Here is a 13,383-nt window from a genome sequence, read left to right on the forward strand (position 1 = left end):
GGTGGCTCTGGGTAAGGAGGTAAAAATGCCAGACGTGCCATTCGTGATGGCAAGCAGGTACCATGTGCTGGCAAATGAGGTAATCTGTACATTACCGAATACAGGATGAGGAACAGGCTAGCTACGTTGTCCAGTACAGTCTGCCAACACTGGCTTAGAGATGAACTTGATATCATGGATGGGTTGCAAACCTCTCCAGCTCAAACCTGAGCCCCTCATTCTCCGCTCCTGCAATTAATTCCACCCTCTTGTCACTGATCCTATCCCCTCGTGATCTGTCATTCAGGCTGCACTAAGCCATGCAAAACTTTATCCTGCTTGACGCTGAGCTGAGTTTTAAACCCCACATCCTCTCAACCACCAAGACCACTTATTTTCATTTGACACCTGGTTTGTCATGTGTTTTAATCCAGATTTTTCTTGTAGTTCAATGCAGATTTACTCCGTATTTTAATCTGGGTTTGCCTTACATTTTAATCCGGGTTTACCCTCTTTCTCTAGGCTGGATCCACGCTGTCCTGACCTCCAAGGATTGTATGGCTTTTGGTGGAAACTTCCTGCACAACCTCCATATTAGCACACAGCTCAGGTTAGTGGCCACCCTCAGTGTCTGTCCTGCGCCTCCTGCTTCACTCTCCCGCACCCAATACCACATCAAGTCAGCTAATTCCCAACTTCACAGAGTCACAGAATTATTACAGGACAGAGGAGGCCATTTGGCCCATCGTATCTGCATTGGCTCTCTGAATGAGCAATTCACTTAGTGCCATTCCCACACCTTCTCTCCGTAACCCTGCATTCTTCCTTTTCAGATAACTGTCTAATTCCCTTTTGAATGCTTCAATTGAACCTGCCTCCACCACACTCTCAGGCAGTGCATTCCAGCCCTTAACTTCTTGCTGCATGAAAAAGTTTTTCATCAAGTCGCTTTTGCTGCTTTTACCAATTATTTCAAATCTGTGCCCTCTGGTTCTTGATCATTTCTTGAGTGGGAACAGTTTCTCCCTATCTACTCTGTCCAGACCCCTCATGATTTTGAATACCTCTATCAAATCACCTCTTAGCTTTCTTTTCTCCAAGGAAAACAATCCCGACTTCTCCAATCTACCTTCATAACTGAAATTCCTCACCCCGGAACCATTCTTGTGAATCTTTGCTGCCACTCCTTGTTCTTTTAATATATGTCCCTATTAATAAAACCCAGGATACTGTATGCTTTACTAACCGCTCTCTCAACCTGTCATGCCACCTTCAATGACTTCTGAACATATATGTCCAGGTCCCTCTGCTCCTGCACCCCCTTTAGAATTGTACTTTATATTTTATATTGTCTCTCTATGTTCTTCCTACCAAAACGAATCACTTCACATTTCTCCGCATTAAACTTCATCTGCCATCTGTCCACCCATTCCACTGACTTGTCTATGTCCTTCTGGAGTTCTGCACCATCTTTCTCACAGTTTAAATTGCTTCCAAGTTTTGTATCATCTGCAAACTTTGAAATTGTGCCCTGTACACCAAGGTCTAGGTCATTAATATATATCAGGAAAAGCAAAGGTCCCAACACTGATCCCTGGGGAACTCTACTACAAACCTTCCTCCAGCCCGGACAACATCCATTAGCCACTACTCTTTTTTTCCTGTCACTCAGCCAATTTTGTATCCGTGTTGCTACTGTCCCTTTTATTCCATGAGCTATAACTTTGCTCACAAGTCTGTTGTGCGGCACTGTATCAAATGCCTTTTGGAAGTTGTGAGCACCCTTATCAAAAATTCCTTATTGATCCCAGTGACCATTACATCTGTGGTGTTTGAACTAGTTGGATCCTGGTGTGTGAACTATTGAGCTAAACCTTATCATGGTTCAATGTCTGACATCAATGTGACTGCTTTGACGCAGTAAAGTTGTACATTGTGGGGTGGGGACTGGGGCAGCAGCCATTGATCAATAATCAGATAGTGGGGATGTTTTTCTGTCCCTCTCTGACCCAGCACTGAACAGCCAAAATGAACCTGAAGTACACTGCACTTGCCAAGGCCAACCTGTATTTGGTGTGTGAAGCCACTAAAATGGCCTGGTTGCACACCTGCTTCAACCTGCCCCCAGTAGGGTTTTGTGCTGCAAAATGGAGTGGAAAGACCTCAGCGCTCAAAGACCTCATTGTGCCTATTGGCTGACCTAGCTTTCTGAGTCCACCAGCTTGCTGCTGCACACCATCGGATATGCTGATCTGAGGGAGGTTGTGGCATAAGGTCTGTACCAGTTAGCTGAGTGCCCCTACACTGCATTGATGGGAAATTGAGGTGAGAGGCTGGGCCATGGCCCCTCTAACTCATTACTCATTCACATTGCTACAATGGGCCTGCTCTGCTCAGGAAGAGAAGTCCAGACCCATTACGTTTTTGTTTACCTGATGGCTTTGTGATTTGAATCAATGGCCCCAATATTAATTTGGAGGTGGGGTGCCTGATATTGTTTGGGAAACCTCGAAAACAAACTTCAACTTATCTGTCTGTGGTATTTTAATGCAGCCACCTCATCATCATTTTACTTGGAGTTTGGCATCCAATAAATGGCAGCAGGCATGGTGAAGACATGCATGATGCAATCCTAACTCAAGTATTTAAAGGGCCTATCTTCAGGTGGAATTTTGAGGAGTTGGAAACAAGAGAACGTTTGACAATGGATTCAGGACGCTCAAAGGCTGCACTCTGCTGCAGTGACGCCTCCCTTGATGGGCTGCTGGGGGCAGTGAGGAGTCAGAGATACTCTTTCCCAGCAATGCGAGGAAGAAACCTGCTGCCATAAAGAAAACATGGCTGGAGATGGACCAAGAGGCCAGAAGCAGTGGTGGAGCATTGTGCCATGCTTCTGGCTTCGGTGCAGGAAGCAGTTTAATGATCAGAGCAGGTCAGGAGAGGTGAGTACATTTGCACCTGCATCCTGCTGTGCACATCACCCCATTGTTTCACTCTGACTTGTCAAGACAGGACAATAGGGAGGGGGAAAGAACCGGAGGTGGTCCAACAAAGATCTCGCAGCTAACAACCAAAGAAGAGGAAGCACTGGAGATCAGTGGCATTTTATTGTCCCTGACTGTTGGAGATGGGGACATCCCAGCTACCTGGTGAGAAAATTGAATATAGAAACATAGAAAATAGGAGCAGGAGTAGGCCATTTGGCCCTTCGAGTCTGCTCCGCCATTCATTATGATCATGGCTGATCATCCAACTCAGTAACCTGTTCTCACTTTCTCCCCATATCCTTTGATCCCTTTCACCCCAAGAGCTATATCTAACTCCTTGAAAACATACAATGTTTTGACCTCAACTACTTTCTGTGGTAGCGAATTCCACAGGCTCATCACTCTCTGGGTGAAGAAATTTCTCCTCATCTCAGTCCTTAAAGGCTAACCTCGTATCCTTAGACTATGACCCCTGGTTCTGGACTCACCCACCATCGGGAACATCCTTCCTGAATCTACCCTGTCAAGTCCTGTTAGAATTTTATAGGTTTCTATGAGATCCCCCTTCACTGAACTCCAGCGAATATAATCCTAATCAACTCAATCTCTCCTCATACGTCAGTCCCGCCATCTCAGGAATCAGTCTGGTAAACCTTTGCTGCACTCCCTCCATAGCAAGAACATCCTTCCTCAGATAAGGAGACCAAAACTGCACACAATATTCCAAGTGTGGCCTCACCAAGGTCCTGTATAATTGCAGAAAGACATCCCTGCTACTGTACTCGAATTCTCTTGCTATGAAGGCCAATATACCATGTGTCATTTTTACCACCTGTTGCACCTGCATGCTTATCTTCAGTGACTGGTGTACGAGAACACTCAGGTCTCTCTGCATATTCCCCTCTCTCGGTTTATAGCCGTTCAGATAATAATCTGCCTTCCTGTTTTTGCTACCAAAGTGGATAACCTCACATTTATCCACATTATACTGCATCTGCCATGTATTTGTCCATTCACTTAACTTGTCCAAATCACCCTGAAGCCTCTCTGCATCCTCCTCACATCTCACCCTCTCACCCAGTTTTGTGTCATCTGCAAATTTGGAGATATTACATTTAGTTCCCTCATCTAAATCATTAATATATATTGTGAATTGCTGGGGGCCTAGCACAGATCCCTGCGGTACCCTTCCTGCCATTCGGAAAAAGACCCGTTTATTCCTACTCTTTGTTTCCTGTCAGCCAACCAATTTTCTTTCCATCGCAATACAGTACCCCCAATCCCATGCGCTTTAATTTTACACGCTAATTTCTTATGTGGGACTTTGTCAAAAGCCTTTTGAAAATCCAAATAAACCACATCCACTGGCTCCCCCTCATCAACTCTACTAGTTACATCCTCGAAGAATTCTAGTAGATTTGGAAAGCATGATTTCCCTTTCGTAAATCCATGCTGACTCTGTCCGATTCTGCCAATGTTCTCCAAGTGCTCTGCTATAAAATCTTTGATAATGGACTCTAGAATTTTCCCCACTACCGATATCAGGCTGACTGGTCTATAATCCCCTGCTTTCTCTCTACCTCTCTTTTTAAATAGTGGGCTTACATTAGCTACCCTCCAATCTGTAGGAACTGTTCCAGAGTCTATAGAATCTTGGAAGATGACCACCAATGTATCCACTATTTCTAGGGCCACTTCCTTAAGTACTCTCTGGGATGTAGATTATCAGGCCCTGGGGATTTATCGGCCTTCAATCCCATCAATTTCCCCAACACCATTTCTCTACGAATACTGATTTCCTTCAGTTCCTCTCTCTCACCAAACCCTGTGTTCCCCAACATTTCTAGTATGATATTTGTGTCCTCCTTTGTGAAGACAGAATCAAAGTATGCATTTAGTTTGTCAGCCATTTCTTTGTTCTCCATAATAAATTCCCCTGTTTCTGACTGTAAGGGACCTACATTTATCTTCACCAATCTTTTTCTCTTCACATACCAACATAAACTTTTACAGTCAGTTTTTATGTTCCCCGCAAGCTTACTCTCGTACTCTATTTTCCCCTTCTTAATCAATCCCTTGGTCCTCCTTTGCTGAATTCTAAACTGCTCCCAATCCTCAGGTCTGTTGTTTTTTTGGGGAATTTGTATTCCTCTTCCTTGGATCTAATGCTATCTCTAATTTCCCTTGTAAGCCCTGGTTTGGCTACCTTTTCCGTTTTACTTTTGCGCCAGACAGGGATAAACAATTGTTGCAGTTCATCCATGCACTCTTTAAATGTTTACCATTGCCTATCCACCATCATCCCTTTACGTAACGTTTCCCAATCCATCATAACCAACTCACGCTCATACCTTCGTAGTTTCCTTTATTAAGATTCAGGACCCTAATCGCAGAATCTTGATGAAGAATTCTATCATATTATAGTTGCTCATCTCCAAAGGGTCTCGCACAACTCGATTGTCAATTCTTCCTCTCTCATTACACAATACCCAGGCTATGATGGCCTGTTCTCTAGTTGGTTCCTCAACGTATTGTCCAGAAAACCATCCTGTATACACTCCATGAATTCCTCCTCCATGGTATTGAGACTAATTTGATTTGCCCAATCTATATGCAGATTAAACTCACCCATTATTACAGATGTTCCTTTATCGCATTTCCTGTTTAATGCCATTCCCAACATCACCACTACAATTTGGGGGTCTATATACAACCTCCACTAACGTTTTTTGCCCCTTAGTGTTTCTCAGCTCTACCATACAAATTCCACATCGTCAGAGCTAATATCCTTCCTCACTATTGCGTTAATTTCCTCTTTAATGCAACTCCACCGCCTTTTGCTTTTTGTCTGTTCTTCCTAAATACTGAATACCCCTGGATGTTCATTTCCCATCCCTGGTCACCCTGCAGCCATGTCTCTGTAATCCCGACTATATCATACCTATATCATTCCTCCTCCACGGTATTGAGACTAATTTGATTTGCCCAATCTATTTGTGTGATTAATTCACCCACTTTATTGCAAATGCTCTGCGCGTTAAGGCACAAAGCCTTTAGGCTTGTCTTTTTAACATTACTTGTCCCCTTCCAACTGTTATTCACTGTGGCCCTGTTTGATTCTGGCCCTTGATTTCTATGCCTATCGCTTTTCTTATTCCCCTTACTGTCTTTTGCTCTTGTCTTTGATCCCCCTCCTCTGACTCCTTGCAAAGGTTCCCACCCCCCTGCCATTTTAGTTTAAACCGTCCTCAACCACTCCAGAAAATACTTCCCCTAGGACATCAGTCCCGGTCCTGCCCAGGTGTACCCCATCTTGTTTGTACTGTCCCACCTCCTCCAGAACCGGTCCCAATGTCCCAGGAAACTAAAACCCTCCCCCCTCACACCATCTCTTCAGCTGCATTCATCCGATATATCCTGTTTCTACTCTTAACACTTGGCACTGGTAGTAATCCTGAGATCACTACCTTTGAGGTCCTACTTTTCAACTTACTTCCTAACTCCCGATATTCTGCTTTTAGGACCACATCCTTTTTTTACATCTACGTCATTTGTACCAATGTGTATCACGACCACTGGCTGTTCTCCCTCCCCTTTCAGGATGTCCTGTAACCACTCTGAGACATCCTTGACCCGAGCACCAGGGAGACAACATACCATCCTGGAGTCTCGTTTCGGGCCACAGAAATGCCTATCTATTCCCATTACAATTGAATCCCCAATAACTATTGCATTCCCACACTTTTTACTCCTCCTCTGTGCAGCAGAGCCAACCATGGTGCAATGAATTGGGTTGTTGCTGTGGCTGCTTTCCCCTGAATATTAGCAACCCACATGCAGCACTCATTCATGTTGACTTGAATGAAATATGATCATCTTCATAATGCAAAGTTGCAACATTCTTAACCTTGTCAGTACTAATTCATATCCTTTCTCTCTGCCAGAACCTTCGCGCATATAGCAGGAGTCAGTGCACATGATGGGTGATGAATCATCAGAAGAGCTGATGCTTCTGAGGGTGCACTCTCACAGAATTTCATACTTATGCACAAGTTCAGATACTTGCACCAGTTAGTCAGATAGATTTTCACCTGCTGATTCACACTTCACAAGTGAGAAAGAGCAGACAGTGGTGGCAGGCACAGCTCTGGCAAGATGATGAGTATGTGTTGCAGGGTGCAGCCCCCTCTAAGCTTTGCATGAATCGTGTGGAGGTTGGGTTGGATTGCTGCCTATGAAATCATTGCGGAGCGGCAGAGAATGAGCGATGTACTGACAAGCCTCCCAAGCACACTGATCATGATTGCAGAGAAATTGGCGGAGTCTGCCTCAAACATGAGTGGGTTGATGACACAGGGTGTTGTGAGCATTGTGACAATTTTCTTGCATCAATAGAGCAGGCAACTCTGGATCATGAAACGCTGCAATCAAATGAATGCGTGCAGACTCTGGTTGCCATTAAATAGAGTCATTATGGCACAGAAGGAGGCCATGCTGGTTCTCTGTGGAGGGCGGCACAGTGGCACAGTGGTTAGCACCGCAGCCTCACAGCTCCAGCGACCCAGGTTCAATTCTGGGTACTGCCTGTGTGGAGTTTGCAAGTTCTCCCTGTGTCTGCGTGGGTTTCCTCCGGGTGCTCCGATTTCCTCCCACAGCCAAAAGACTTGCAGGTTGATAGGTAAATTGGCCATTAGAAATTGCCCCTAGTATAGGTAGGTGGTAGGGAAATATAGGGACAGGTGGGGATGTGGTAGGAATATGGGATTAGTGTAAGATTAGTATAAAATGGGTGGTTAATGGTCGGCACAGACTCGGTGGGCCGAAGGGCCTGTTTCAGTGCTGTATTTCTAAACTAAATTAAACAATCCAATCAGTCCCATTCCCCCGCTCTATCGCTGTAGCCCTGCAAGTTTATTTCCCTTGAGCGCCCATCCAATTTCCTTTTGAAATCATTCATTGTCTCCACTTCCACCACCCTTGCAGGCAGCAAGTTCCAGCTTAATTATCACTTGCTGCTTAAAAAATGTTCTTCCTCACATCCCCCCAGAACTCTTGCCCAAAACCTTCAAACCTGGTTCAACAAGCAGTGCACAAGAGCATGCCAGGATCAGCACTAGGCATACCTAAAAAGGAGGTGCCAACCTGGTGAAGCTACAACACAGGACTACATGTATGCTAAACAGCAGAAGCAACATGTGATAGAGCGAAGTGATAGAGCGAAATAATGTCACAAGCAAAGGATCAGATCAAATCTCTGCAGTCATCAATGGTGGTGGACAATTAAACAACGAACATCAGGACAGCATTTGACCGACTGTGGCATCAAGGAGTCTGAGCAGAATTGAAGTTAGTTCTGGGGAGGCAGTGGCATAGTCTCTATACTATTGTCTCTATCGTATAGTATTGTCTCTATACTAGTAACCCAGAGACCCAGGTCTGGGGACATGGGTGCGAATCCCACCATGGCAGATGTTTGAATTTGAATTCAATTAATTTTTAAAAATCTGGAACTATAAAGCGAGTCTAATGACCATGAAACCATTGTCGATTGTCGTAAAAACCCATCTGGTTCACTGATGTCCTTTAGGGAAGGAAATCTGCTGTCCTTACCTGGCTAACCAGGGAAAGAGTGGGGCCTATTCAGGACCAAAGTGGCAATCTGTGTGTGGAGCCGGAGGACATAGGTGAGGTTTTAAATGATTACATCTGTGTTCACTATGGAGAAGGATGATGTAGGTGTAGAGATCAGGGAGGGGGATTGTGACATACTTGAACATATTAGCATTGAAAGGAAGGAAGTATTAGCTGTTTTAGCGGGCTTAAAAGTGCATAAATCCCCAGGCCCAGATGAGATGTATTCCAGGCTGTTATGTGAGGCAAGGGAGGAGATAGCAGGGGCTCTGACACAAATTTTCAAATCCTCTCTGGCCACAGGAGAGGTACCAGAGGACTGTAGGACAGCGAATGTGGTGCCATTATTCAAGAAAGGTAGCAGGGATAAACCAGGTAATTACAGGCCGGTGAGTCTAACATCAGTGGTTGGGAAAATATTGGAAAAAATTCTGAGGGATAGGATTAATCTCCACTTGGAGAGACAGGAATTAATCAGGGATAGTCAGCATGGCTTTGTTAGGGGGAGATCGTGTCTAACTAACTTGATTGAATTTTTCGAGGCAGTGACTAGATGTGTAGATGAGGGTAAAGCAGTCTACATGGACTTCAGTTAGGCTTTTGATAAGGTCCCGCATGGGAGATTGGTTAAGAAGGTAAGAGCCCATGAGGTCCAGGGCAATTTGGCAAATTGGATCCAAAATTGGCTTAGTTGGCAGGAGGCAGAGGGTGATGGTCGAGGGTTGTTTTTGTGAGGTGGAAGCCTGTGACCAGTGGTGTACCACAGGGATCGGTGCTCGGACCCTTGATGTTTGTCGTGTACATTAATGATTTAGACATGAATATAGGAGGTATGATCAGTAAGTTTGCAGATGACACGAAAATTGGTGGTGTTGTAAATAGCGAGGAGGAAATCCTTAGATTACAGGATGATATAGATGGGCTGGTCAGATGGACAGAGCAGTGGCAATTGGAATTTAATCCTGAGAAGTGTGAGGTGATGCATTTTGGGAGGACTAACAAGGGAAGGGAATATGCAATGGATGGTAGGACCCTAGGAAGTACAGAGGGTTAGAGGGATCTTGGTGTACATATCCATAGATCACTGAAGGCAGCAGCACAGGTCGATAAGGTGGTTTGGAAGGCAGACGGGATACTTGCCTTTATTAGCCGAGGCATAGAATATAAGAGCAGGGAGGTTATGATGGAGCTGTATAAAACGCTAGTTAGGCCACAGCTGGAGTACTGTGTACAGTTCTGGTCACCACACTATAGGAAGGATGTGATTGCACTGTAGAGGGTGCAGAGGAGATTTACCAGGATGTTGCCTGGGCTGGAGCATTTCAGCTGTGAAGAGAGACTGAAAAGGCTAGGGTTGTTTTCCTCAGAGCAGGGAAGGCTGAGGTGGGGCATGATTGAGGTGTACAAGATTATGAGGGTCATTGATAGGTGAGATAGGAAGAAACATTTTCCCTTAGCAGAGGGGTCAATAACCAGGGGGCATAGATTTAAGGTAAGGGGCAGGAGGTTTGGAAGGGATTTGAGGAAAAATATTTTCACCCAGAGGGCGGTTGGAATCTGGAACGCACTGCCTGAAGAGGTGGTGGAGGCAGGAACCCTCACAACATTTAAAAAGTATTTAGATGAGCATTTGAAATTCCGTAGCATACAGGACTACGGGCCAAGTGTTGGAAAATAGGATTAGAATAGTTAGGTGCTTGATGGCCGGCACAGACACGATGGGTCGAAGGACCTGTTTCTGTGCTGTATAACTCTATGACTCCATGGCCTGGCCTGCATGTGACTCCAAACCCACAGCAATGTGGATGACTCTTAAATGCCCTCTGAAATGGACTAGCAAACCACTCAGTTGTATCAAACTGCTACAAAGTCGATAAGCAGTGAAATCGGATGGGCCACCCGGCATCAATGAGACACCGGAAACGACAATGGCAAACCCAGCCATATCCCTGCAAAGTCCTCCTTACTAACATTTGGGGGCTTGTGCCAAAGTTGGGGGAGCTGTCCCACAGAGTAGTCAAACATCAGTCTCACATAGTCATACTCACAGAATCATTTCTTACAGTCAATGTCCCAGACACCACCATCACCATTCCTGGGTATGACCTGTCCCACTGGCAGGTCAGACCCAGCAGAGGTGATAGCACAGTGGTATACAGTGGGGAGGGAGTTGCTGTAGGAGTCCTCAACATCAACTTTGGATCCTATGCAGTCTCATGGCATCAGGTCAAATATCGGCAAGGAAATTTACCACCTACTGCGCCCCCCCTCCCCCCCTCAGCTGATAGCATCAAGGAACCCTAGCAAAATTGAACTTAATGGGGATTGAGGGGAAAGCTGTCAACTGGATGGAGTGATTCATAGCACAAAGGAAGATGGTTGTAGTTGTTGGAGGTCAATCATAGAATCATCGAAAGTTTAAGGCACAGAAAGTGGCCACTTGGCCCATTGTGTCTGTGCCAGCCGAAAAATGGTCCACCTATTCTAATGCCACCTTCCAGCATTTCGTCCGTAGCCCTGCAGATTACAGCACTTGAGGTGCATATCCAGACTCCTTTTGAATGAGTTGAGGGTCTCTGCCTCAACTGCCCTTTCAGGCACTGAGTTCCAGACCATCCCCACCCTCTGGGTGAAAAAGTTTTTCATCATCTCCCCTCTAATTCTTCTACCAATCACTTTAAATCTATGCCCCCTTGACACTGTCTTCTCTGCTAAGGTGAATAGACCCTTCACCTCCACTCTATCCAGGCCCCTCAAAATTTTGTACATTTCAATCAGATCTTCCCTCAGCCTTCCCTGTTTAAAGGAGAAAAACCCCAGCCTATCCAATCTTTCCTCATAGCTGCATTTTTCCAGTCCTGGCATCATCCTCGTAAATCTCCACTGTGCCCTCTCTAGTGTAATGAGGTGACCAGAACTGCACACAGTACTCAAGTTGTGGCCTAACCAATGATTTAAGCAGTTCCAGCATAACTTCTCAGCTCTTGTATTCCATACCTCAGCTAATAAAGGAAAGGATTCCATACGCCTTCTTAACCACTTTATCAATCTGACCTGCTACCTTCAGGGGTCTGTGGACATTCACTCCAAGGTTCCTCAGTTCCTCTACACTTCTCAGTATTTTCCCATTAATGGTGTATTCCTTTGCCTTGTTTGACCTCCCCAAATGCATCACCTCACACTTCTCCAAGTTGAATTCCATTTGCTACTTTTCTGCCCATCTGACCACAACATCAATATCTTCCTGCAGCGAGCTATCTTCCTCGCTATCTACCACACGGCCAATCTTTGTGTCGTCCGCAAACTTCTTGATCATGCCCCTTACATTTATATCCAAATCGTTAATATACACCAGAAAAAGCAGGGGACCCAGGACTGAGCCCTGCGGAACACCACTGGAAACAGCCCTCCAGTCGCTAAAACAGCCTTCAACAATTACCCTTTGTTTCCTGCCACGGAGCCAATTTTGTATCCACCTTGCTGCATTTCCCTGGATCCCATGGGATTTTACTTTTTTAACCAATCTGCCCTGTGGGACCTTGTCAGAAGCCTTGCTAAAATCCACGTAGACCACATCAACTGCACTGCCCTTATCTTTCTTCCTTGTTACTTCTTCAAAAAATTCGATCAAGTTGGTCAGAGAAGATCTTCCCTGAACAAATCCATGCTGTCTATCCTTGATTAACCTGTGCTTTTCTCAGTGACGGTTTATCCTGTCTCTCAGAATAGATTCCAATAATTTGCCCAGTATTGAGGTTGAACCGAGGTACAACGTTAGCATTTGTCCAATCCTCCGGCACCACACATGTATCCATTGAGGACTGGAAAATGATGGTCAGACCCTCTGCTATTTCCTCTCTTGCTTCTTTTAACAGCGTAGGATACATTTCATCGGCCCTAGTGATTTATCAACTTTCCAGGATGCTAATCCCAATCCTCTATCCCTATGTTTATCACATCCAATACTTCACACTCGTCCTCAAATACAATATCTATATCATCCCCCTCTTTTGTGGAGACAGACCCAAAGTATTCATTAAGAACCATACCTATCTTCCGCTCCTACACATAGGTTATCTTTTTGGTCCTTTATGGGCCCTACTCTCTCCTTAGTTATCTTCTTACTCGTAATGCCTTGATAAAACATCTTTGGGTTCACCTTGATTTTGCTTGCCAATATTCTTTCATGCCCTCTCTTTGCTTTCCTAATTTCCTGTGGGAACCCAGCCAGAGACACAAACCTGAGCACCCACTCATTCTGACTTGATCATCGCAGGCAAAGATTGACATAATAACCGGCCCTGGCAAACGAACCAGCTGACACCTGTCTTATACGTTTGTGGTCTGCTAACTAGGAGATCCTGGAAATGTCTCTGGCAAAGCCCTGAAAGGATCCAGAGGCAAAAAGTTGACTTTGACAACCACTGGTAAAACGGGGCCACCAGTTCTATTGAGGAGAAGGTCTGCTGCGAGGCTGCAGATGTTTGCACCACCTGACATGACAACCTGAGGCTCCTGAAACATTGCTGTTCCAAAATGTCAAGGAAACCTGAGCTCTATGAACACCGTGTGTTGTGGTAGTGCCTTCTACGAGCTGCACCTCTCTGATATCCAGCTACAGGTCTCTGCTGTTGCTGCTGGTATTAGTTATGTTGCTCTTCATCCGAGGTCTTCATCTGACCTGAAATGTTAACTCTGTTTCTCTCTCCACAGATGCTGCCAGACCTGCTGAGTATTTCTTGTATTTTCTGTTTTTATTACAGGTTTCCAGCATCTTCAGTGTTCT

At 45.1% G+C, this 13,383-nt stretch overlaps 1 protein-coding gene across 5 annotated transcripts in view; it reads left to right on the forward strand.

Moving 5' to 3' along the window:
* LOC137379766 (lysine-specific demethylase 7B-like) overlaps positions 1 to 13,383 on the forward strand; it is a 306,451-nt gene that overhangs the window by 45,531 nt on the left and 247,537 nt on the right. For all 5 annotated transcript variants that reach the window (XR_010976905.1, XR_010976904.1, XM_068051124.1 and 2 more), the window contains exon 8: positions 502 to 589. Coding sequence is in view for 3 of the 5 variants with exons in the window: in XM_068051124.1 (XP_067907225.1) it covers positions 502 to 589 (88 nt within the window). In the remaining 2 variants the exon portion in view is untranslated. The remainder of the gene's footprint in view (positions 1 to 501; positions 590 to 13,383) is intronic.

This window comes from Heterodontus francisci, chromosome 18 (genome assembly GCF_036365525.1).
Source record: "Heterodontus francisci isolate sHetFra1 chromosome 18, sHetFra1.hap1, whole genome shotgun sequence".
NCBI lineage: Eukaryota > Metazoa > Chordata > Chondrichthyes > Heterodontiformes > Heterodontidae > Heterodontus > Heterodontus francisci.